At 43.4% G+C, this 27466-nt stretch overlaps 1 protein-coding gene across 2 annotated transcripts in view; it reads right to left on the reverse strand.

The window, feature by feature from the left end:
• The window catches only part of FYN (FYN proto-oncogene, Src family tyrosine kinase), a 195974-nt gene that overhangs the window by 36454 nt on the left and 132054 nt on the right, over window positions 1–27466 (reverse strand). Inside the window, exons 4-9 of one of the 2 annotated variants that reach the window (XM_069487473.1) lie at window positions 18067–18324; window positions 14523–14619; window positions 8234–8332; window positions 5473–5576; window positions 4357–4506; window positions 851–1006 (exon numbers count right to left, since the gene is read on the reverse strand). In XM_069487473.1, the coding sequence (XP_069343574.1) occupies window positions 851–1006; window positions 4357–4506; window positions 5473–5576; window positions 8234–8332; window positions 14523–14619; window positions 18067–18313 (853 nt within the window). In that variant the 5' untranslated portion in view covers window positions 18314–18324. Of the gene's footprint in view, window positions 1–850; window positions 1007–1592; window positions 1758–4356; window positions 4507–5472; window positions 5577–8233; window positions 8333–14522; window positions 14620–18066; window positions 18344–27466 lie in introns of those variants that run through there. The other variant, XM_069487471.1, reaches the window with a different exon arrangement.

Here is a 27466-nt window from a genome sequence, read left to right on the forward strand (position 1 = left end):
TGGATGTCCGAGTGCATATCTATTATCTATCTATCTAGAACTTACCACTTGCCAGAGTCTGTATTAAGTGCTTTAATTGAACTCTTTTAATGCAGACCACACCTAAAGACCTATATATACTCACATATAACAATAGTTATCTACCTATACTGCTTTTAATGGACCCTAAGGAAGGAGGAAGGATTCCATAAGCATCAATATTGTCTTATGAGAGATGTTTTTGGGTGGGGCCTAAGTCCATGAATTACCTCTAAGCAAAGCTGCAACTGACCCAAAAGGGTTAATAAGGCAATTTCAAGGGCCCAGTGCAGTCAGTCTTCTCAATGACACTAAATAAAGAGAAGTGTGCATGTCTACTAAATACCTAGTATCTGCAAGGGCCTTTAAACATACTGCCCCATGTAATCCTAAACACAATTCTATGAAGCAGCTATTACTCCAATTTTACAGATGAAAAAACTGAGACTCGAAGAGGTTAAATAAGCACCTTATTCATGGTTAATCAGCCAGTAAGGATTCAAATCGAGACCCATTGAGCAAAATCTCACGGTCTTTCTCTATGGCTGCCCATATATGGTATTGTACCTTCCCATTTCTTAGGAAGAGAAAACACCAGATTCATAATGTATTGGTTTCTTGTTCTGTGGGTGCCTTAATTAACCACATGACGTAGGATAGACGAGCACAGCAAGGTATCACCACATTCTGAAAATCTGAATGGTCTGTGCCCGTCTAGTTATCCAGGTTAAGTGTCTTTGTCCCAATGGCTGTGTTATGTGTTTCTGTTCAAAACTGTCCTTTTAAATTGGCTTTGAGATGCAGCCAAAACAAAACGTGCCCTCTGCCTTACCAAGCCACACTTCAGCGAAACACCCCTGACCCAGCTTCTTCTCCAGAAACAAGGAACCACGTGCAACTTCCCAAGCATCTTTAGCCAATCCAGAAGTTTGTGGGGTACAACTTGATGCAATCACAGTTAAGTTAAAACACAAACCATCAGCTTTTTCTACAGGAAAAGGAATTAATAAAGAAAACACAGTCCTTATAATCCATAATTATGCATGCATTAGGAAAGATGGAAGGTGACTTGCCCTTTAGGGCGACATTCAACAACTATTTGCCGTTGGAAATGAAGGGTAAGACTTTTTATGCAGGTTGAAACATTCCTTTGTGCTATTTGCTGGTTTATGAATTTTTTTTTTCTTTTTTTGAGACAGGGTCTCACTCTGTTGCCCAGGCTAGAGTGCAGTGGTGTCATCACAGCTCATGGCAACCTCCAACTCCTGGGCTCAAGCAATCCTCTTGCCTCAGCCTCCCAAAGTGCTGGGATTACAGGCGTGGCCCGAATTATGAATTGAGGCTCATATAATAGCACAACTTGAGCCATTTGCCAATTTTGCAGTTTTGTCCACTTACTGTCTCTTTTCTAGAAATTCCAGAATTTTAAAATCAAAATAAAAATTATACTCCCCACTATTAGTAATTCAAACTTTCTCCCTGGTCATAAAGTATTTATTTCCACCTTCCATCTTTGACGTTTGGTATTGCCCAAACGAGGAGGTTAATAATAGAATAATTGAGTCTCAGCATACCCATCCATACTTCCCCAAACTGCCCATTGCCCAGTCTCTTGATCAACTGCAGGGATTCTCGAGGGATTTCCCAGACATCTTTGGTTTTGACAGACAGATCGGTAAGCCTTGGCATCCCTTTGTGACAGGGAACTACTAGGCGGCAGCAGAGACCTGCGGCTCTCTCTGGTGAAGCGAGGCAGCGGCAGGAGAGGGAGAGAAGAGCAGAACACATGTAACAACAACACTCACAGGTGCAAACCCACAGCAGCCAGCGCACAGTGGCCCTGGCAACAGTGCTACGCCAGCAGAGGACTGCACGCATTGTGGAAGACTAGACGCCGCACACTGAAACACGTTCATTGAAGGCAGAATAGGAATCCTTTTAAATTTAGACTACCCCATACCCCCAGGTATGATATCGTCTGTACAAATAGATAGACATAGACTGCTACGGTTTCTGTAATCACTGAGTAAGGAAAACATATTTGGCTCAATGTGCTAATAAAATATCTTCTGGAATCCTGAAAAAACCCTTACTAATTTCAAAAAGTACATTTGGACTAAAGAATGTCAGCAGGACTGTCCTTTCCCTACCTCCAGTGTATAGATTACCCAGGGGATTGGGGGACCTCTCTGGTAGGAATATATTTAAAATTATAACTTTAGTATAAGATTCTTCTATAGAACGTTAGACTGTTATAAACTAGTAAGGCTGAAGATATACCTGGTGGGGGAAAAAAGAGGTCATGTTTTTCTAGAGATCTTTTTGGCTTTCTAACCGACTCCATTCTACCAGTTAATACTCTTGCATTGCTTCTTTGATATTTCCCATTAAGAAAAAAAAACACTGTAACAGTCGGTGATGTATAATTTAGGAGTCTGGTTTGAAAGGGGAAAGAATGGAAACTAAAATTTGCAGAAACTCAAGGATGGGAAAGAATTCTGTTGCTTATGAAAAAGAAGGAAAAAAGTAATTATCACTTGGAAGTTACTAGGGGAGATTTTTTTTTTCTCTCTCTTTCATTTTTTTTTTTTTTTTTTTTAAAGAATACACCTTTTAGAATCTAGCAGTAGTAAGGGGAAACTGATTAAATGCAAAGTTAGAAATCAGTCAGGTGAGAAAAGGTAACAAAGAACTGGAAGTCAGGGAAGTGACACAAGCTGTGCAGAGCCGGCTTACAGGGTGAACAGTTCCCCCGCCCCCCACCCCCAAGCAAGCACATGCAGGGTTGCTGCCTTCTCTCTGGGAACCGGCTGTAACTTACTTTTTACTCCTTTTTTTTTTTTTTTGATGGACTCAGGTTCTGAGATGTTTAGGCAGGAAATTATTTATGTGTCAATATCTCAAAGGCATTTTATTGTGTAAGAGAGAGAAAGAGGGAAGAGGAAAAGCCAATATAAAAACAAATCTAACTCAAGATGGATTTTTTTCTGAGATTAAAAAATGCCTATTGTTCTTCATATCCCTTCTCTCCTTCCAGCTTTATGATGTTATTAAGGTGCCCTTTCCAACAATATTTTCAAATGATCCAAACCCTGGGGATACTGCTGATGCTTGGCTGTAATGAAATATATTTCAGCATCTGAAAAATCCTTACAACATGCAGGCATTTTGAGTATATCACTTAAGCTCAGGGAGCTATTCTGCTCCATTTCTCCCAAATATTTCAGTGGAATCCGCATAGGCTAAGTTAGCCAATGCCCTAATCAGCTAGTACTCCAAGTGTTGTTAATATTTTCTGTTGCTCATTAGTGCTCAGGATCAATATACAGCCATTTCTTATTACTATTTTCAAAAGATTGCTTTCTTTGTGTAAAAAAAATTATACATAGATATTTTTCAACGAATGTGCATAGAGCAATAATAGAAGCTAAACAGCATACTATTTTGGAGTCTTGCCACCACCCTGAAGAACAAGACAAAATGTATATAGGGGTCACACAAAAAACTACTGGGCTTAATGGGATATGGATCTATATTTGTACACATACGACTGTATCTATATCCACATGTGTACATCTATCATACAGTGGGAGACACTTGCTAATCTAGGAAAGAAAGCAATCATTTTAACAACTGCACATAAAACCACATTCTTTAATAAAATGTACAAACTGCACACCTAAACATCTAATAATTTTTTGTATCCAGGAACAAAATAATGGTGACCTCTGGGTGTTAGGACAGAGACTGATCTACTTTTAAAAAGTTTAATTTAACACAATAGATGTAGTAATCTATGAGCTGTGGGTCACATGAGTCTAAGTGTAGCTGGGAAACAGAAGTGTGGGTGGGGAGTGGCACATGATAAATGAGCTGCATGGGGGTGCAATGTACGTGCAGCCACGCCCCCAGCAGCGCTGAGTGCACGGTGATGGCAGGAACACAGTATCCCCGTGGCAGTCCCCATGCAAGTGCCCTCCCAGAGGCTGTGTCCTCTCCCTTTCACGGTTTCTGAGTTACACGATGAAAGGGTTAAGGGAAAAGATAACTTGCAAGGATATTAGGATGAAGATGAAAAAACAAACAACTTTTAAAATGGAACCTTTCACTTGGGGAACTAGAATGTTACAGAATCTTTTGACAAACATATGGACCTCATAATAACTACGACAGAACAACAATAGAACCTATGTAGCCAAGTCCCACTGTCAGGGGCTGGCAAAGAAAAATATTTTACTAGAGGCTTTGTTTATGTTTGTTATTACCCATTTCCTGCTCTGTGCCTACCCACTCCCTCCAGCGTCCCAGTGGTTAGCAGGTAGTTAGAATTGAGGTTACCTGAGTAATGTTGCACAAGCTGCTGAAGTGTTTCAAACTGGGCCCGGGTGGTAATGTAGTATCCACCATTGTCAAGTTTGCGAATTTTATAATGTTTGACATGGTCTCCTTTCATATCATCCCAATCACGGATAGAAAGTGAATAGGCACCTGGTAAATATGCAAAGTATTAGCAGCTCCAATCGTTTTGAGTACTAGTTTGTTTTTTAGGCCTCATTTATTTCACTATTCTGATTAATAATTATCGAAGGTGCACACATGTGCACACACACAGAGCATCTCCACTCAGGAACAGGAAGAAGATGCCTCTTACAGTCCTCCAAATATCAGAAGATATTAGCAATAAAATGATTCTGCCCTTGAGACTGAAACCCTCCTGGATATTTTTCTAAAATGCTCTATTTGGTTCCCTTGCATTGCTTAATACGGAACAGATCCAATGCCCCCTCCCCACGCCCACTCCCCACGAGAAGCACCAGGATGCGCAGCTGAGCTGCGCCCCTTGTCTCCTTTACACATGGGGCAAGCCGGGAGATGGGGACAGCATGGACAAAAGAAATCTAAGGACTGTTTCTCTAGAAGTGAGCTTCAGATTTCTGCCTCTTGACATTTTTTACAGGAACAGATAACCAATGTCTGATAGATTAAGCTAGAAGGCCTCTATTCTTTTCTTCCTTGACCTATCTTTTCTTGTGGGCTCTAATGAGTCGTTAAATAATGAAAAGGCCAACAGGTGCAGGAAGAGAAGTGAAGTCTTCAGTTATTAAAAAAACAAAAGGAAAGCAAAAACAACCTGTATGATTGGCACCTGCAGAACTAAGAGTTTCAGAAAATCATAATTCTAAAGGACTTCTGAAAAATTCTATGATCTTGTGTGCCCAGAGCAGTGAAGCTGCCCCAGCCTGTTTGAACAGAGGAAGGTCTTGGTTTTGAGTCTCTGTAGTTCTTTTGGTGCCATCTGCAGTTCTAGAGCCCAGAGGGAAAACTAAAAACAGGACTCTTCTCACTCATATGTGCCATTTAAAAATCCTTGTACATTAGAGATAAGCCTTTCATCCCTTCTGACTAATCCACAGATTTGAATGACAAGCCAACTTTTTCAACTTGTTATCCTACCTTTGGTGGTTTCACTCTCACGGATAAGAAAGGTACCTCTTGGGTTTCCAAAGGACAAAAGCTGTCGTTCAGCATCTTTTCGGCCAAGTTTTCCAAAGTACCACCTTTATATGAGATCAAGGAAAGGAAATACTTTATAGCAATCATTTACAAAATGGAATAGTGTAGGCTTTTCATTTTACCCATGAATCCCCCCTTCTCCAATTTTGTCCTTAGCCCCTTCCCTATATGTTATGTTTTTCTAGCTTCATTCAGTTCTCTTTCAATCCATTCCCAATTCTACCCTTCATCCATCTCTTTCACTCTTTCAAATCATATTTGAATTGTGAGTTGTTTTCCTTCCCTCCAGAGACGACAAGAACTGGTTTGTGTTAAACCTGCCACCTGCATGCACAAAAGGAGAAATCTAAGACCTTGCTTTGAACCGGCAACCGTGGGAGACCCTTCCCACGCTCATCTAAAAGACCCTTGATTTCTGAGCATAATTACAACTCCTGAGAAATAACAAAACACAGTCTTAGTGTATACAAAGACCATTAAACGAGCATTAAAACAAATTCAGTCAGAATGGATAAAGAATAAAGATATGTGATATTTTCAGTAACTTCCCACCTATAGGAACTCTGAAAAAAATGGTCAAGACTACCCCTCATTTGAGACGGCTGCTGCCTTGGGATGCTTGTTTGCACCTGCTCTTCCTATCCAGCAGGTGTGAGGCCTGGAGAAGCAAAAGGCAGTTACCAAGCGCCTGCACTGTGATCTGCCGCACAGCTGCAGGGGGCTGGCTCCTGTGCACCATTGAGGTCCGTGCATGGACAATGAGCACGTCCTTAAAAATGCCTTGGTGTTGTAGACATTTTACTATTTCTCCCTGAACAAATCAATGACACTCTTGGGCCACTTTAGGACATCAAGTCACCTCAGGACCTTTGCTGTTTTTTACTTACCCCCTGCATTCTCAAGCCTTAACCATTGCCTGACAATTAGTCAACATTTCAGCACTATGGGCCGAATGAGTAGCAAGTGCCCCCACCCCAACCAAGAATTCCGGAGCATTTCATTGGAATCTGTGCATGGAAACATTGTTTAGAATATTTAATTGTGAAAGGATTGAGTTTCTAAAGTGAAATTTCAATTCATTATACTTGAACATAGGTGTTACGTGTTCACTGTCAAATTCTTTTGTGAATGAAAGCGTTTCACTGAAGAAAAGACACCCTACATGTTATCTCCTCAGTGACATTCAGAGGTACGAAAATGTGCAACAATCTCTAATCTTGTAATAAAGAATATTATACCAATTATTTGTGAGAAATGACTTTTTGGGTTTGTATCAATAACCTAATTAAAATTTTGTGTAAAACAGTGGTGAAAAAAAATTGTTAGAACAATGGATTGCCTCAAAACAATAGCATTTTAAGACAATGATAGTTAATTGCATATGTAAAACCATAGGCATTATTTTTAAAAATAATATTTAAAAACAAAATATTTTACAAGTTGACCATTATAAATATAACTTAAATAAATAGCTGGTAGATTCCCAGTTAAATCAAAGTAATGCTACATTTTGGTGGTACTTTCTATTCTGAAAGAATAAAAAGATGTTTGCAAATCTGCCCTAAAATGAAAATTCAACACAAATACCTTTATTCACTGATGATGAAACATACTCACTAGGAGAAAAAAACAGCTCAGAACCACTAAGTATTTGAGAGTGGGAAGCAAAACAGATCTTAGAGGAAATGCAAGAGAGTTAAAGACAAGAGAATGATCCAATTGGGGATTTGGCTGGGGTGTGGAGTCTAATCCTCCCTACAATGCTTAAACAAACCCGCAGCAAAATTAAATATCAGAGCCAAAGGCTGGGCTTGGCGACTGACTTTTCTCCCTTTCTCGAGAGAGGCAGGCCCCAAGGTGTCAGGGAGGAGGCCAAGTTCCTGCATTTGGGAGATCATCGCTCCACCTCCCTGTCCCTCAGTGCAGGAGTCAGGGTTGGCTCCCAAGCCCATTCACATCAGGAGAAGGAACAATGGTTATCCCTTCTGGGTCCCCTCAGCCTACTGACCACCTTCCTAAGTGGCTACCAGTTGAATATGTGGGCCAAATAATTGCTATTCACTATTTACTATCAAAGAAACCAAGATTCCAAACCAAAGGAAAGGAAAAGACCATTTGAAACCCATCACCCTAATATCTCCCAAGTTGTGGGACACACTGCACATGAGATACTTCTACATGAAGCATGGAAAGTGTGTCTTTTCAGCACCCTTTTAATGTTCCTGATCACCCTGGGAGAAAAAGCTTAATCTTTGATAATTATTTACCGTCCCCTCTCCCTCTCCCTCTAATAGAGGGAGCAGACTGCAGGCTTTGAAACTTGAGTAGGCAATAATATATGCTTTAGCTAGAATTTCATCATATTTTCATGGTTACTTTCTATCTGTGACAAGTGACATTGGATTTTCATTTAGGGTACTGATATAACATTTCTGTTCAAAATAAATATGTTTTCAAAAAGTGAGCAGGCTTAAAGAAAAACTTTAAGTTAATAATAGTGCAAGCATTACACAGATTATTACATAGATGTGGCAAAAGCCAGGCATAAAGCCTGAGAAACACAGTATTACAATATTCTCTCAACCTTTAATCACTCTAGTGAATTTCTTCTCTCTCCTGCTCAGTGATAATGGCATTTTATTGTGGCAACCAACTTTTAAAAGCAAGTGGTTAAGGTAAAACACAACAAAACAAAACATACTCTTCTGCCTGGATAGAGTCGACTGGAGCCACGTAATTGCTGGGAATGTAACCTGTCTCTCCTGTTGTCAAGGAGCGGGCTTCCCACCAATCTCCTTCCCTGTAAAGAAAAAAGAGAAAGAAGTGAATATGTTGACCACTTCAAAGTTTTGCAGTTACAGATTCAATGCTGCCCAAAGTTTCTGACTGTCGTCTAGCCATCCATCCTATCACCTGATTTCTCCAAACTGCTCCTTTTCCCTAAACTCAAACATAGCCCCCCAACCCCTGACCCCATGGAAGTCAAAACGTTACCGGCCTAGTCTGCCACGAGATGAGCTCAGTGTTGTCTCTTGCCTTGTTCGTGAATTAAGAATGTAGGACTCTGGCTGTGAGCAGGTTTTCCTGGTCAGGCAGGGGGGATTTTGCTGGGTAAGTGTCCTCAACTTGGACAGAGGGGAAGGAAACCCGGCCTCAGCCTACTTAGGAAAAACATCCCAGCTGCTGGTTGTCTGGGAAGGGAAGCCTGTTAGGAGGCCCCGCTAGGGGTGAAAGCACAGTCTGAACGCCTGCCTGCTTGCTCTCAGGAACATGGGGAGACCCACCTTTCTGCAGGGGGGACAATGAAGACCACAACAGGATAGGCCTGCCTCAGGCCTTTCCAATCTGAGGTTATTCCATCAAATACCCAGAGCACCAGCCTCAGGCTGACGGGCAGGAGAGGGAGGGTGGGAGTGGCTGTGAACACGTGCAGGGGAAGCACAGAACTCAGGAGGGGAGTGAGATGTTGGTCAGACCACCCTGTACTGCCTGATGTTCATGCCACAGTCTGGTCTCAACCTGGGAGCTCACAAGGACATGAAAGGGGCCCTTATAACACTGCTCTCGCCTTAAAGCCAGTGAGTAATTTAAACCTGTGGTCCCCAACTCCCAGGCCTTGGACAGGGACAGTGACAGGTTCCGTCACCGCCTGAGCTCTGCCTCCTGTCAGATCAGTCACTGTCTCCCATCACCCCCAGATGGGACCATCTTAGTTGCTGGAAAACAAGCTCAGGGCTCCTACTGATTTTACATTATGGTGAGGTATATAATTATTTCATTATATATTACAATGTAATAATAGAAATAAAGTGCACAATAAATGTAATGCACTTGAATCATCTTGAAACCTTCCCCTCCCTCCCCCCAGACCTGTGGAAAAATTATCTTCCACGAAACCAGTCCCTGGTGCCAAAAAGATTGGGGACCACTGACTTAAACAGTTCAAGCTCATACGCTTAGATTCACACAGGTTTACGTGTGACAAAGAGCAGGATGGCTTCTTCCCAGCCTCACGGTGGAGGACATGTGTGCGGGGCTGTGGCTGTGACATCACGTGAGCGTCTGCAGGGCCCAACACTGGCCTGCGGTCAGGAGGACTCTCAGACTGCTCATCACCAGACACCCAGCACCTTCTCGCCCTCCTTTTTTGGTCCTTGGAGGCAGCAAGAGAAAGCCCAGGTCTTATTTTTTTTAAATCACTTTTTGGCTGGGCTCTGTGTCAAAGCTCTTGGCCAGGGAGAAAATGTGTTGGCCTGTGGCCGTGGTAAAGATCCTCCCAGACTGATTTAACGAGGCGGAGGATCACCAGCCTCCACAGCAAGCTCCAGCCTTTCTCCAGAGGACCACTCTCTAGACTCCCTGGGCAAGGCGGGCAGTGGCTCCGGGCAGGATTCAATGGAGCAAGGGTGACAAGCCAGTGTGCGCTACAGCACAGCTGTGGGAACACATCTGGTGGCATAAGTAACAGAATAGCCCACCGAAAACCAGGATGCTGGCGAAAGTATTTGAAAACTTATGTTTTAATTTAAAACTCAGGTTTCTCAATCTCTCCTTTTTATCCTATTAAACAAATCAATTTAAAAGGAGATAACATTTCTCATACCCAGAAAGCCCTTTATTCATGACCTTGAATTTAGTTCATGTCCAGATTTTTATTATGAAATATTTACAAATACCAAAGAATATATGTACAGTATATACAAACACCTGTGTTCGTATATACACCTGTATATACCACCACCCTAACTTAAGAGTTAGGCGGTTACCAATGGTGTGGAATCTGCACTGTGCTATTCCCCTATCACATGCACTCCGCTGATTTTTCAGGTTCAAATCATGAAATTAAAAATGTCAACATTTTAACAGTTTGTCCTGGTCTCATTTTTATGCCCCCCAAGAGAAATACAAGCAGTTGTAAGGATATCATCTGAGAACATATGTGGAAGTGTATTTTTTTCTTTCAACATCGTATGTGCTTAAGGAAAAGGCTTTGGAGACATAATGCTCACTTGAATATAGTGACAACGTTTACTGCTCTGAAATTCCACTAGATGGAGACATTTCATCATAAAAAAATAACAATACCCACTCCCCACCACCTCGTCCCCAACCTGGGAAATGCTCCAAAATGGCGAGGGAAAAATTATGTGCTTGTATCAGAGACTTATTTTTTTAATGCAAGATAACCTTCATCACGTTAGTGCTAATTGAATTAAGAAAAAGAAAGGTTAGCATCAATTTTAGGGTGTGTGGGAATGTCAATGGGGGCAGAAAGCCAATACATTTTGCTGCAGGTTGGGACAAGCCTCCTCTCACCCAGGTGATCACATTAATGAAGCCATTTCCAATTCAAATCTACTATTAACGATCTCATTTTGGTCTAGGCACCTAAATAGTTTAGCACAGAATTCAATTATCAGCTTATTCTAAAGTCATGCATCAAGAATTCATGATTTTCTTATTTGACCCCATTAATCTTACAAGGAGTTTCAGTTACTCAAGAGAAAGATAAAATCCTTGATTTCTCTTTTTCTAGGCCATCCAGGGTCACTTTCTCCATCAAAGGAGACATGAGGCGACAAAGATTCAGTGTATTATATAGTAAACCTCACAGGCTGAGCCAGAGGGGCTGGTATAGACTCAAAACATCTACCAAAAGTTGTTGAGCAAGTGAATAAGTCATCTTTTTAATATACTAGAAGCACCAACTCACCTATAAACAAATACTGCATAAAAATCATTCATGTCAATTTAGGAAAACAGGATCTCTATTATGCTACCTTTTATTTCTTTACTTGAGTTATTGTGGATAATTAGCATTATTAAAGCTCCATTTCATAGTTCAGATCTTTTCATCAATTCACACTTGGTGAGATATTATTTGTTATCTTGCTCTGATTCAAATACATGATTTAAACCCTGGTGCTGGTTTAGAATGGCTTTTAAGTTTTTATAACAGCTCCCCCTGCTCCTCTGACTTAAAGACTTATTAAAAGAGCCTGGCCCCAATCCCTGAGGTTGCACACAGGGCTTGTGGTCCCAGGAGTCGGGGGCCTTGATGGAGCCAGGAAGTGGCATCTGCCAACAGAAGTCAGCCTTGATCTGCCTAGCCATGCGGCATTTGTATTATAACGTCCTAATACAGGATACGGAGCACTTACAACAGCAGGTCAATGGAGCACCCCCACCCCTGCTGGGCAGCGGGAACACCGCCTTAGGGCACACAGCACACCATCTCCCACAGTTTAAGCTGCACTATAAAACACAAAAGCTAGTCCCAGTGGCCTCTAGTTTCTGCCTATTGACAGGGGAAGGGAGTGGGAGCGCACACACTAGGAGGTGTGGCAGCTGCCCCGGGGAGAACAGAGCCCCATCCCTCCTTCCCTTCAGCCGGGAGAGCCAGGGGCTGGGAGCCGGGGAGGAGCTGTGTGCCATCTGCTTCCGTATTAATGCTTTGTTTTTCTGTCACGATTTTCTCTTCCCTTTTATTACCCTTGACTTCAGGATATTGTATTTGTTACATATACCTTATTTTTCTTTTCCATAACCTTGAGAAAGGGCATTTAAATGGCACAGAGGATGAGGAATTCCACTGGCAAAAAGGAAGAACATTAAGGGGAGAAGAACCTATGTAATATTTTCCTCTTTAAGAACAGGGTCAGCGGCTCAGATGCCTCTGGAAACATCAAAGGCCATGCATGCAAATCACAAAACATAGACTGAGGTAGATTGGATCCTCCTTGAATGTTTCTCCAAAATTTCAATTTAATGACATTATAGATCCTTTCCAGATCAACACAGGAAGAAGTCTTGGATTTGACTGTGGCAGGGACTGACTTTCCAAGTGCCGTACAACCTGATGCACAGAACCACATGCAGTGCGGGGAAAACTTGAGGAGAGTTGTGTATGGTACTGCCTACTTCTCCTTGTTTCTTATCTTTTAGAATTTACAAATAGTTTTAAAGTTTCTAATCAACCGTGGCATTTAGGGAATGTTGTATAAACTGGGGAGAAGAAGTGGGTTGTATTTCAGAATCCAAAGTTAATAGACTCTGACAAGAAGCATTCTTCTTAGAATCAAACTGACAGCAAGAAATCATCAATCAGAAGAGATCAAAGCCAAATTCCCTCCTCCCCCACCTCCCAGCCAACTTTCCAAACCTCCCTGTAGCTGGAATGGTTTGATCCCCTTTGATGGGGGCATCTGGGCCTTCCCAAGGTCACACTTGACACTGTTCTCAGGATGCCCTCCCAGCGTCCCACCCTGCGCTGTGCCACCTGCTGCCTCTGCGCTGGGGTGGTTCCCTGACCTGGGCCTTCTGCTCCTCGGATGTCAAATGGTGGCCAGGATGCATATCTCAGGCAGTTGTGAAGGATAAATACGAACATTTGTGACTTAGCACATGGCTGGTACACAGGGGCCTTCATTAAATGGCAGCTGTTTACTATTTTTAAAATAGGTCTGTGGCTACAGAAGGAGGGATCCTGGGGGCAGGTCATGTTCTTCTTGACCTGGGTGCTGGCTGCACAGGCATGTTCGGTTTGTGAAAATTCAGCAAACAGTATACTTTAAAAAAATTGTGGTAAAACGTATGTAGCATGAGGTGTATCATTTTAATTATTTCTGTGTGTACAGCTGAGTGGCAGTAAATACATTCACACTGTTGTGCAATCATCACTGTGTACACTTTCAATACATGCACTTTTCTGCACGTTTCAATAAAAAGTTAAAAAACCCACCCCTGCCTCTGTTAATGATGGCAATACTGATAATTAAAAAAAAAAGTTCTGTGGCTATGCAGACTGTGTCTTCTGATGTCTAGACTGGCCTCCTTTGGAGGCATCCTGTTCTTGCTACTGAAAGGTGGAGTGTTCTTGGTGTATGGTCCTGAGAGCCGGGGGTGGGGGGTGGGGGCATCCCAGGGAAGGCATGGGCTTTCCCAGAAGGCAGCATTCAGGCCGGTTGCAATGAGCACTCCTCTTTCCTGGGCTGTGTGGTATGAGCAGGGCTGCCCTTTACCCTCCCCTAGTGAGCCAGGCTTCAAGTTCCTCCATCATATGAAATCCGATTTGCTCAGAGAGCAAAAGGAAAATCAATCAGACTTGGTAGCACAGGAGAACTTCCTGGTGTGCCCTGCAGGCCCTGGGTGGCATTCTTCCCCAACCACCGAGGAGCAACTCACCAGGTCCCTAGAGGTGTCCAGCTTGCTGACATGGGACCCCACGATTTTCTTTGGAGCCTGAATTTTTCTGGAGGGCCCCTATCCATACTGCCACAATCTAACAGCGGCGATATTTTAAAACCATAGGGAAATCTGACCCATATTTACTCTTCCTTATGGAGTATTAAATGAAGGATTTGAAGAGTGAGTCTAACTCTTGAAATTTCCCCATTGCCTATTTAACTGTTGTTCCTACAGGCCATGGTTAAGATGCACGCGGCATAGGCATGCACAAGTGGGTGAAATTGCTTCTCCTTCCATCTCGCCAAGACTTCAGTCACTCCCAAATTTTCATCACAGGGGTACGCCCCCACAGGCTCCACCAATTGGAATGGTTAGCCGTTTTGAAAACAGAAGGAATGTGTTGCAAGCCTCAAGTGTGGGCTTAGCTAGTGCCACATCTGAAATGGGAAGAAAGTCTTAAGGCAGAGGGCACACGACGCCGGTGGCCAAGCTCTGTGCCAGTCATTTGAAACGGGGGATCTGTGGCAATGCTCTGGGCAGTGGAGGGCAATGCACCAGCTTTTACAACCTTTAACCCAAACGAAACAACACGGACTCTGCTACTATAGATCTTCAAAAAGCTCCTTGGACACACAGTGCCATCAGATACTGCACTGTGTCATTGATTCTTCTTTTCTCAGATTATATTGCTATGAACTAGTGAATTCAGCAAATATTCTCTTAGCATTTCAGACACCCAAAGAGGCACAGACTGGTAACCAATCTGAAAGGTACGCAAGCTTCTCCTCCCGCTCCAAACTTACGAGCTGTTCAGTATTTGAAATTTTTCTCCTTTGTGAAAACTCAGGTCATCTTCTGTCCGTGCTTCATAGTCATAAAGGGCCACAAACAGTGTCACTCCTGCCAAAACAACATCAAAAGGAGGGAGATTATTATACGAGGGGAAGTTAATTCCAAGAAATTAAATCTTCACTAAAATCTCATTCTCAAAATCTACATCTAGTCAGCACTAACAACATGTTGAAGTGTTGTGATCAATGTGTGAAAAGCAGAGTCACAGCGCTGTGTTTATGCCTTGGTCTTTGCAGGGGAAGCATAATTTAATCTGACAAAAACCTGGAGCTGAAGGACTTCTCTCTGTATGCCTTCGAATGACGCCTGGGGAAGAGACAGATATTGATGTCCGAAACTAAAGGGAGCAGCGGCGTCAGGGCTCAGATTTGCAGGGCTCTGCAGCGATTATGAACACTCTTTATCAGACACACATTCTCCTCCCCTCGGAAGCCCACATCAGGTTCTGGGCAAAACAAATGACTCTTTCCCCTGGTGTAACAGTAATGTGGAAGGTAATAGGAAACTCCTCCTGCAGCTTGCGGAAATTTAGAGAAGAACCCTTCTGTAAGGTGCACCGAAATTAAAGGATGTATCGCCCTTGGCATCTGCAATTATTTTAGCAGTTCCCAGGGCTCAGTCCTCCTGCTGAAAGTGGAATCTCTTCCTTGTCCTCCTCCTGCCGGGAGCTCATCTTTCCTCACACTGTCTTGTAGTACTCACTCTTCCTCACACCCACCCTGTGTCTTCTCATCTGGTTGATTCCCCCGAGAGGCCATGCCTGCTTTGCAGAAGTTGTATCAACAGCAAAGAATGTGCAGAGTCCCATTTGGCCTCAGACTTCCTCCATATGACAGGCAGAATCCTGAGTCAGCCCTCGCTGATTCCTGCCTCCTGGGATCATGCCCCTTGCGGTCCCCTTCCCTTGAGTGTGGGCTGAGCCTGAGGACTTGCCTCTAACAAACAGAATGTGCAGAGGTGATGATGGGGTGTCCCTTAAGTGACTAGGCTTCAAAAGGTGGTGACTCTCCTTATTCCCAGCAGACTGTCTTTATTGCCACTGTGGCTTGCACACTTTGATGAAGCAAGGTGCCGTGCCGGCAAGGCCCACATGACAAAGAACTGTGCGTTCGGCCAACAGCCAGCGAGGAACCCAATCCTGCCAACACCCCAAGCTTGGGAGATCATTTTCAGTAGGATGTGAAACTACTACAGCCCAGCCAAGACGCCTCGATGAGGCCTGTGAGAGGTTCTGAAGTAGAGTACCCAGCTAAGTCATTCCTGGATTCCAGACCCACTGAAACTGTGAGATAATAAATGTGTCTTGTTTTGAGCCACTACATTTTGTGGTAGTTTGCTATACAGCAATCGATAACTAATATGTTTCATTTCCTTATAATCTGGCTTCTCATTCTGATCTCTACACACTTCAAAGTGCCTGTAGTGCTTGAAGGCCTAGAGAACACACAACACAAGCCGCTTCCCCTACCAAGCTGCCACCTTTCCGTGTAGCTAGTTCCAAGGGAACAGATGTGTCCATAGGACTGTTCAAGAACCGGGGGTGGGAGGGATGTTTTTCCGCCCCACCGCATGTGGGGCTTCCTGTAGGAGAGCTGGCATTCAGATGTCTGCCCGCGCGAGGCAAGGCTCATTTGGCAACTGTCCTCCTTTCTGTAGATTTCTTTGAAAGGTAAGAAAAGACTGGCTTAAAAGAAAAACATGGGTACCTGTAAGGTCACACTTACTGGTATTTAAACACTCTATTAACAGATTCCCTTCCTGATGTAATTTAAAGGCCAAGCCAAGCCAGCTCCATGGTGTGGAAGGCAAGGCACACCAAGTCCAGCACTCCCACTTACTCCTTGCACCGCGGACAAGTTCTCAGTAAAGGCTTTTATGTTCCAGGGACTGAGAGGAGAGTCAAGGGAGGTTACAGAGAAACACAGACACCGTTTTTGGCCTGAAAGGACTGAAAGCACTGTTGGGAAAAACGACGTGCACATATAATAAAACCAAATAATTCAAGGCAGAAAAATCTGCCCACATTTGGGGGTAATGTATTTTAACTTTCAAATTTTATAAGGGATGATATGGCCTCTTAGACTTAAGATTGTCTTCGACTGCAGTGCAGACAAGTGCCACATGTTCAAGGCAAGTAGCCCTCTCTAGTGACTTTAATGATACCTGCAGACACAGGGATTCCCATCCAGCACTTGTGAATGAATGAACAAGGACAGTGCCTGTGTCAGCAGAATTAAGAGTCTGAGCTGGCATATCCCTCATGCTTCTCATGGTAGGCACAGGGCAGTGTGCCGGATGGGTTTTTGGCTCTCTTTCCCCCTGTATCCTCAAGAGACAGATAGCCGTAGATGGCCTGTCTGCCTCTTCCCCTCTTCCCTCCTTTCCAGGTACTTCGGGAAGGCAGAGGGCATGAGCAAGTGTACCCAGCATTCATTCACCCATGCAAGGCCTGGGTTAAGGGGAGAGCTAGAGTCACCATAGCACAAGGGTAAACACAAATGTTTTTTCTACCGGGCAGAGCATGATATTCTAGTGGAAGAGAAGTAGATAATGTCCAAAGGCCCTGGGTCAGGTCCCCCTGATGCAGCAACACTGCCATGTGTTGGGTGCACAGGGGAAAACTCCCAGCTAATGCCTTGGGAGTGCCAAATCCCCAGGTAAAAAGGCACTATGTCATTATATAAGACAGATGTCATTATAAAGACATCTGCTCCCAAACGAGCTGAGGGATGCTACATTCTTTTAAACTTTTGTAATAAACAAAACGATTTTGGAACAAATAATGTCAAATATCTACCATGGTTCACATACTGAGAGAGGATTTGGAAGACTAAGGACGTATGAGATAATTTACAAATATTTCGGAAAACATATGTCTGAGAATGTATGCCAGATATTTTACAAAGTATTAGCTAAGTCAGCAAATACACATGGCAGTAAAATATGGCCTCATGGTGTGAAAGACAAGGAAATTTCAAAAAAAGAAAAGAGAAAGGCAGGCTGAAGATTAGGAAGATGAGGGAAAAGGCACTACCCCAAAATTGGTGGAGGAAGGTGGGGGAGGGACTGCATTAATATTTGGAGAACTCAAAATATACATACCCAGACCTAGTCCCAGAGCTTCAAAAGGCTCAGGATAGGGCTCAGGCATCTGTATTTTGAAAAAGCTGCCCTAGTTATTCTGAATCAGCCAGCCAGCCATGGTTGACAGCCATTGTCCTCCTGTGCCTTGGAAGAACGTGGTAGCTCGCTAACTCATGCAGATTCCCACAGAGCAGCAACTTGGGGGTACCTCGCATCCCTGGAGCCAGGCATTTTGATTTGTACTTCAAGCTCTGGCTATTTTTTTTTTAATGATCCCTCATTTGGTAGAAGAGGCAGACTAGAAACTTAAATGTGAAACCCATAGTCCAAGGGAGCAGACTTGAGCACAAACATTCAATTGTCAAAAGAATTAAGGGCAGCTGCCCCCTCCCTGCGACCGTGGGGGCTTACCTGTGCCTCCTCTCGTACGCAAGGTCCCAGTATGAGACGAAGAGTTCACACCCCCAAAGACCGTGAGTCCTTGGCCCCCGGCTGCGTGGAAGTTGTTGTAGTTTGGGATGGAGGTCACGCCGAAGCTGGGGTAGTGCTGGGGGGTGGGGTCTGTGCCATAGCGGTACCCGGAGCTCTGGTTCAGGCTGCCATCCCTCTCCTCCGTCAGTTTTGTTGCTTCTTTATCCTTACATTGCACACAGCCCATTATCTAAATTCCTGCCCAAGACAAAAAGGAAGCACGTGAGCTTGGATGTTCCCTCCTTGCTGGGTGGCTTTACTACTAAAAAGGAATGATTGACAAGGCTTGCCCTTGGCTATTTCAGGGCTGTGAGGGGCGTGAGGAGAAGCAGTGGCTGGGGGGACGGTTGGGAGGAAGCTCAGTTCCCTTGCCCCGACGATCACATTTGTTCCCCAGGTGCGCAGGCTGACGGTATCCTCACACAGTACAATGTTCACCATGCAGCAATTTTCCTCGGATGAGGCCTGCACCCCTTAAAATTCTGTAATAGCACACACCTGCCTAAAGACAGTCCAGTAATACTAATTACGCCTTTCTTTAGTCATCTCAAAAAATAACGTATGCTCTATAAAATGAGTCTATGCAATATTAGAATAAAAACATCCATCATGGCAGAGGAAGTTTAAAGAAGAGAGCACAGGTGTGCTGGGTAAGCCAGAATCCAGCCCCTAACCAAGTCAGTAGACATCTCCGTTCACGGGTACTTACTCTCCAGGCACAAAATTGGTCAATCTTAAGCAATAAGATGATGATAAGTATCGAAATTAAGAGGCAGTTACTGGATGAAAAATGAAATTGGCAGAACCTAAGAGGTCTGAGTATATTTGCAGGATGTCATGATAGCCTACAGTAACAAAATCACTTATAGCTGCTAATTAACTTTTCAAATTTCCATTAGCTTTTGACATCCTTCAAAAACACGAAGTGAAAAAATCATTCCCATGTTCTAGAGTTAGTGGTGGATTAAAAACTTGAGTCACTGTCACCCTGCCCTCAAGCCTACTTCTCCCGGCTCCTCATCACAGTAAATGGCACCACCAACCCCCCAGCTGCTCGGGTGGGAGGCCTGAGAAGCATCCTTATTTGCTGTTCCTTGTTTACTTCTCACTCTCCACTGTTCAAACACGCCCAACGTTTCAAAGCTTCCATTCCCACCCCCCTTACCTTCAGGCCTTGAAACGTGGCCTTGAACATTCTTTCCCCTCCTCTTTGATACATGACACATTTTTCGCATCTCAGTTAATAAGGTGCCGCTTCCTCTGCAAAGCCTCTTCTGATTCCCCTGCCCTCCCTGTGGGGGGAGTGCTTTCCCAAGTGCCCCCACAATGGCATCCTGATTTCCCTCTCGACACCCACTGTACCATATTAAAACGTGGCCTAGCCACTTGCCTTGTGACCCCATGGACTGCAAGTTCTAGGGAAGCAGGGCACTGTCTGTTTTCATGGCAGCTATATTGCCAGTGCCTGGCACAGTAAACAGCAACCGGATGAGTGAAGATTCTGCAGCCTGTTACATTTCTCTTTTGCCCTTTCTTTCTCTCTGTATCAAGGCCAACCCTCCTTCCAGTGACTTTTATCAGCAGTGTACCGTGCATTTTTTAATCTACCGGTATGTGTGTGAGAAGTGAAGAAGATTCAGAAATATAGGGTAGGTTTGTTAATGACCCCACTTTGGACTGCAATACCCTGTCGAGCCGGCAGGGGGTAGTTACAACAGGCAATGGAGGTCCCTGCCAAAACTCTGCAAAGCAGCCCATTTGGGACCAAAGAATCAAACAAGAAACACATGACATCATGTGTAATAACACATATTCACTGGGGAGGGCGCAGCTGGCACAAGACCGGAAGACGCTTGAGGCAGCGAAGGAGAATGGAAGCACCAGGTTTCCTATATTATTTTGCAAACCAAGGTGGGAGGTGCCACATCAGACAGGGGGTCTCTCCTGGGCACTATTCTGAGCCTCGCTTTTCTGCGGGACCGGGTCATGGGAGTGAAATCAGACTGCTCCAAAGCCCTCTCACATTACGTGTTTCAATACTTTTTGAATTGAATGTCAGTTCTTGAGAATGGAAATGTTTGGAAAAGAGCCGCCTACTGCTCAAGCTGAGATCACCAAATCTGGAACACATTTACTCGTAAATCATTTGAGATTAATTTACAGTATACCGTGTCCAACATGCTTTGTAACTTACGGTAAATGAATATGATTTTAACAAGTTTCCAACAGGAGATGCAAAATATTTCCAAGGAATGATTTACTAAAAGAATTTCATCATTTGTTGTTGATGTTGCTTCATCACACTGATAGTTATCTTGCTCATATTATATTAACTCTTTCACAGTGGAAAGTTGCGCCAAGCTTTTACAAAGGCCAGACAGAAAATATTTCTTATCCCAGATCTTTTTTTCAGGGATTTCACGGACTTACTGTAATTAGAGGATGTAAGACCTGAATCACAGAATCACATCATTTATACCAGTGGTTCTCAGCTGGGGGTGACTCTGCCATTCCCCCTGGCCCCCCAAGAGACATATTAGGCAATGTCTGGAGACATTTTTGGTTGAACACTCCATGGGGAGGGATGCTATTGGTACCTAGTGGGTAGAGACCACAGATGCTACTAAACATCCTACAACGCACACGACAGCCTCCTACAACAAAGAATTACTTGGCCCCAAGTGTTAGTAGTGTCAAGGTCAAGAAATCCTGATTTACACTGAGGAAAGAATTTATATCTATGTTTTTGAAACAGCATAACAGCTGTTTCCCTTACATACATGTGATTAACATGCAACCCAGAACACTTTCCTTAGAATAAGAATGCCAGGTAGAAGGAGGCAGTCTTAAAAAGAGACATGAAATGCTTTGATTTTTCTCTAGAAGCTTGTTCTAGAAATAGAAATAGAACCCAAACCAATGAGAACTATTATTACAAGCCATCCTTGCAACTCCAACAAAACAAAATAAACCCCTACATCAGAACCCTGTAGAAAACAGGACCCTACATCTAACCAAATTAAGAAAAACTAATCTTTCAGAATCCATTAAAAAAGTAATACACTGTAATAAAGGACTATCAGCTTATCTATAATTTTATTAAATAATAGAGGCGGAAAAAATCACCAGCTCCAAGAAGGCAGGGATTATTTTTTGTTTCACATCCTCAGTGTCCAAAACAGTGCCCCACACATAGTGGCACTCAATAAATATTTGTCAGATGAATAAATACAACAAAAATACTCAGTCAAAACCATTTTGGAGGACACAATGGTCTTTTACAGGAAAGACAGCACTGTCACCACTTCATGCACGTGAAACTTTGAGTTAAGTAATATTTTTATACAGATCTTGCTTACTCTCTCCCCATCACTGACACACATAACGAAACAGAAATAAATCGGTAAATGCAGTCTCAAGTCATTAAAAGTTAATCACAATGAAAATATTTGTATAAGAACTTGTGGTCTTCTTCCTCCCACAAGGGGCATTCAGACTAATTGTTTCCTGATGGAGGAGGGAGAAGACGCCATACAAACTGTACTTAACGTGCTCAGGCTCTTTGCATAAGGCAAACTTCTAAGCATTTGAGCTAAAATAAAAATATTCTTTACTATGTATAGTTACGTGCCGTGGTTTTTCCATCTATTGCTGTAGGTCCATCATGAACATATGATGTGCTAGCTAATATACTTGCTCAAGATCTGTGGAGCATTGGGAAACACCAAATAATGCCATTCTGAGAGTGGGGTCTTGGCGTTACTCTGATCAGGAAAACATCACAGATCATAGACTGACTCATGGCTATAGTCCTCTGCATGATGTCACGCATAGAAAAACTGGTGAAAGAGCACTTTGACCAATCGGATTCTGTGCTTGTGGTCAAGATGTCTATAGTATAACTGTGAAGCCTCTATTTGCCAATCCTTTTGCAAACTGAGGGGCACTGTTTCTACTATGCAAATAAAACCTGATTTACTTAAAATGTCCCTAGTCCTATGGATCTTTCCAAAGGCACCAACAGCGTTAAGCACCATAGGAAGAGTTGCCAGATACAGAATTCAAGGATCGCCACACCCTGTTCCATTGAGCTTGGTGGATATTATCAACTGATCACAGCACTTTCTGCCGCTGTGACATGGTGTGGCCTGAGACTCCTTCTTCACATAGCTCTCTAGTCTGAAGCTGATCTAAAGGATTGAATCTGTCTGCTACGACAGGCACAGGGTGCTTTGATCAGGATGAGTCTGCTTGAACACACACTCCCTCCTACTGATGCCACAGACCACAGTCTGGTCTGCCAGATGCACATTAAACACAGATACACTGATATCTTCTTATATGCCAATCAGTAAAGCAATGCCAGGATGCCCAAATTATAATGTTGCAGGACTTGTGAGAAGATTTCAGGTGTGCAGGAGCTGGGTACCAAAAAGATTGCCAGTGCCAATCTTTTGCATGAGCAAATTACTTTCTCTTGAGACACATACACTTTCAGGCAGAGGAGGAATGGCAGGAGGAGGGAAGGTGAAAACGACAACAAATAACTTTAATTTCGGCAGTGTAAGTGCTTTTGTCTCAGAAACCAACCTAGGTGGGTGTGAAGAGGCATAACTAGCCATCCCTGCTCCTGACAGGCCACAGCGGACAGCCCAGACTTCAGAGAGTGACAGATGAAGCCACATTTGTCCCATACTCTGATGCGGCATGTTTCCTGGTGCTACTGTTCCTTATCCCTTCAGCCGGTCTCCATTTTACCTGGACAGGTATCATAATGGAAGTAAAAGAATAAGGAAGGGAACTGAATTAAGAACTGAGAAACTAAGCACAAGTAACTGAGATGGGGGCAGCTGGAAAAAGAACTTAAAGCTGAGTTCTAGATCAATTGCACAGGTTCATAAACTCTGGGAAAAAAGCAAAAACTGATGGCTTAATGAGCAAACGTGCTTTTGCAGTCAATAGCAATGGCCTGAGGAGAAAGAGTAAGACGTGGCTCCTGGACAGAAGATTCCCGGCAGGGGCTCTTGAGCCTCATGAAATTGGAAACACACGAGAATTGACCTGAGGTATTTTGTTACATGCTCCATGGGGAAAGTTAATCCCTTGAAAGCCTAGGGAACCCCAGGGAGCAGGACGTTTCGAGACAGGTGAGTACAAAATCGGTAGCAATGATAGTTGGGCCACAGAACCGGTCACACAAATTTCCCAATTTCCCAGCATTTTTCAATCCTTTACAATGGGGCTTTCCTCCTTTGTGGGACACTGGGTCAGATGATTCTGACGCCCCTTGGGTGAGTACAGGCAGTGCTGCCTCTGGGGACAGCGGGGAAGAAGGGCCAGGGATGCCTGGGGAGGCTGGGAAGGGAGCAGGACCACGTGGGCCATGCTTGGAATCACAAGCACACCCCAAGGCCCTGAGGTAGGAAAAAAGCCATTGCTGGGCTGGCCCTTCAGAGATGGAAGTACTTACGGGCTGAGCCACATTCAGCACTGGTGCTGGGTCCAGCCAATGGCCCCAGCCCAGCTGTGAAAAAAAGCATGCAGGACTCTGCCAATGTGGGAAAATCCTCTCTTTGCTGCCAACTGGAGGCAAGGAGTGAAAACATGTGCCTTGCTAAAATGATAGTGCGGCAGGCAGAATTCTGAGCTGTCTCCCCAGATTCCTGCCCCTGTGTACACACCCTGTATGGTCCTGGGACTTGTGAATGATGGGACAGTCACTCTGTGATTAGGTTATTTTATTTGACAGTTGACTTTAAGAAAGAGGGATCGTCCTGGCTGGATCTGACCTAATCAGGAGAACCCTTGAAAGGGAGGGTTCTTCCTAGGGAGGTAGATTCAAAGCGTGAGAGGCGTTTGACGTGAGGGGGATTTTCCACTGCTGGCTTTAAGGATGGAGTGATAGTGTGGCCAGGCATGTGGGTGGCCAGAGCTGAGAACAGATCACAGTTGGCAGACAGTGAGGAAATGGGGCATCAGTCCTACAACCACAAGAAACAAAGTCTGGTCAGGAACCTGCACGAGGCTGGAAATGGATTCCTGCCTGGTCAAACCTCAAAATGATGACGCAGCCTAGCCACGCCACGCCTAGACTTGTGACCAACAGAACTGTGAGCTGACATATAAATGTTGTTTTAAACCTGCAACCCTCACATGTAGTTATTGTTATCTACCCACACTTTACAATCAAGTAACAGAGAGGCCGGGGAATTGTCCTCAGCCGTGTCAGTGGGAGATGGGATTTGAAGCCAGGCAGCCTGATTCCATGGCCAGCATGCAAAACCTTTCCACCAGAGTCGACTCCTGACTACGGAATCCTGGCCAGTCCATCCGAGGGTGTGGGCGTGAGGGTGGGAGGTGATGAGGGAAGAACCTGCAGGGCAGGACCCCTGGCTCCACAGAAGTCCACTTCACGTGCATTGCTAACGGAGGCCCCGACCTCAGGGACTGGGCCTCACCCCAACCCCAGCCACATTCCACTCCTCAAGACAGTGGATTTCGCAGAGGTGCTGGGACTACCCATCAGGTGTGGTGAGTCACCCTCTTCCTTGGCGTAGTTTGGCATCTTAATAAACGTTTGGGCCGCCGACACTGAAGCGGCCCTTAATTTCCTGATCTTTCCCAGTCATGGCAAGGGCATTTATGTATACCATGAAGGAGTCGGCACTGGTTTCCTTGGGATAAAAATGAGGTTTCCTACTGCGTTTAGAATATGATTTGCTTTACAGGTGAAACTTTCTGAAACACAGTCACTGTATAAACTGAGATATACATATAATGCCTCCACCAAGCACAAAATAACAGATTCCTACTGTTGGTGGAGCCCTGTGAGGGACAGCTCCCCACCAAACGTAAGTAATAAAATGCCGATGTAGAAGTGGGAACATACAGTGCCGACACTGGCCACCTGCAACGATGGGAGAACAGGGTCTGCTCGGAAATCACATCAAAGCTTTGCTGTAGAGATAATGAGAGGTGGAGTTGGACCCATTCAATTGTTTATTCATGACTTTGCCAAGGCCCTCTGGAAGGTGAGGAGGATGGATCGTGTCCTATACCACACAGCAAGGGGACTGAACTAATATAAATCACTTTTAAAACATCACACTTCTTTAAGAGAAAACCACATTCCTGGCATGTAGAATGTTTTTGTGGCTCTCCAATTCTGGCTTTTCTTGTTCTTATGACCTCCAGGCTGAGAAGCAGCAGCTCGCATCCCGGCAACAAATGTGTTCTTTCCCTTTTGCATAACCTTCCATTTCCCAACACCAAAGATTCAAAAGCACTTAATAAAAGAGAAATGCAACCATTAGATCCCAATGGTGAGATTTAACACTGCAGTCAACTAGGTGCTGGAACCAGTCCTAAACCCAAATGGCCAAATGGAGTTTTAATACTAAACCATGGAAAAGTGCCAAAGAAAGGGTAAGAACACTTTCTTCTTATATTCATTTTGCTTTGGATCTCACGGTTGGGACACGAGTGAAATGGTAATGAAAATAAGGATATGTTTTAACCCATGTGAAAGGGTTCAGAAAGACTTAGAGCACAAATTGTAAAGTTTTTTTAGGCTCCACCTCCCATCCTCTAACCCCTTTTTGGACCATAGAAAAGTCCCTTGTAGTCATTATTTTAAAATTTTATTTTAATTGAGATATAATTCACCCTCTTGAAGCATACAGTCCAGGGGTTTTCAGTACTTTTACAAAGGAAATCATTACCATTATCTAATTCCAGATATTTTCATCATTCCAGAAAGAAACCCATACCCATTAAGAAACCATTCCCCATTCCCTTCTCTCCCTAGCCCCTGGCAACCACTAATCTACTTTTTGTCCCTGCGGATATTCTGGACATTTCATACAAATGGAGTGGCACAATCTGTAGCCTTTTGTGTAGCCTGGCTTCCTTGGCTTGGCATAATGTTCCCAAAGTTCATTCATGTTGGAGCATGTATTGGTACTTCATTCCTTTTTATGACTGAAAAATATTCCATTGTATGGATGTACCACATGTCCTGGATAAACATTTGGGTTGTTTCCATTCTTTCCTTATTGTCAACAATATTGCAATGAACATTCATGCATAAGTTTTTGTGTAGACATATGTTTTCAATTCTCTTGGGTAAATATTTTAATATATAAGGAATGTATACAGATAAGAAAAACCCTAAGGTTAGGTAAATGGTTATGGGAAAGCATATGATTTGGCAATACAAAAAAAAAAGAAAAAGAAAAGAAAAGAAAAGAAAACTTGTGAAACACATGGGAAAATATTACCTTCAGTAGTAATCAGAAAAACACAACTTAGTGAGTTATTCTCTTTCACCTCTAAATTCACAAATTTTAAAAACTACGTCTACCCAATAGTGATCAAGGTCCATTGAAATAAATATTCTCTTACACTGCTGATAGAAGACCAGGAATTAGCATATAACCTTTTGGTAAAAAATAATTTGGCAATATTATTGAAAAGTCTTAAAAATGGGCCTGTACATCTGTGCTAAAGAGATGCCTTTTTCCAAATGACAAAGTGGTTCTATAAGTGTTTTTTATCATTTGAAAAATTAGAAAACTTGCTAATTGTTTAAGAGAGCAATGGCTAAGTAAATTGTAAAGTATGCCCACAATGGAAAGTTAAGCACAAATTAAAACTTATATATACAGAGATTATCAGTAATATGGAAAATTGTTCATGTTACATTAAGAAGGATCACATGATTGCAACTCTATAACAAATGCCTAGAAAACTCTTGGGAAGGCAACATACTGAGATTAATGTTGGTATGTAGGTGATAACACCACAGGCAACTGCTCTTTCTTCACTCTCTGTTTATTTCTCAGACTGTCTAGTACTGCGAGTGCACTGTTTTTATAATGAGAATAAATTATCTTTTCATAGGAAAGCTCCTTTTAATCTTATCAGTTACAGATTGAGTTTGTATAGAAGTTGAAACAACCATACATTGATAAAGTATATTTTGTCAACTGAAAAGTTAAGAGAAGGAAACACCCACTGATTCTAAAGCCTGCTGGGAGGCAACTCCTGGAAGGTGTGAAAGGTGAAAGGTACCAACCGACAGGGGGCCTTCTAAGTGTGTTTTCCTAACTAATCTGTGCCGAGATGTGGGCAGTCGGGGGCAGTGTAGGGAGCAGGTGGTGAACGCACGCAGATGAACAGCCACAGAAATCTAAAGCAGGGCACAGACAAATCATATACAATCAGCTTAGGTTTCTCACCTAAGGTGACAAGTGCAAAATCTGGGATAACAGAACCAAGAGTAGGGTGGCTGGATTAGTGGGTTTTTGAAAACCTTTGGGCCACAAGTCCTAGGTACCTG

The sequence above is a fragment of the Eulemur rufifrons genome, chromosome 15 (assembly GCF_041146395.1).
Source record: "Eulemur rufifrons isolate Redbay chromosome 15, OSU_ERuf_1, whole genome shotgun sequence".
NCBI lineage: Eukaryota > Metazoa > Chordata > Mammalia > Primates > Lemuridae > Eulemur > Eulemur rufifrons.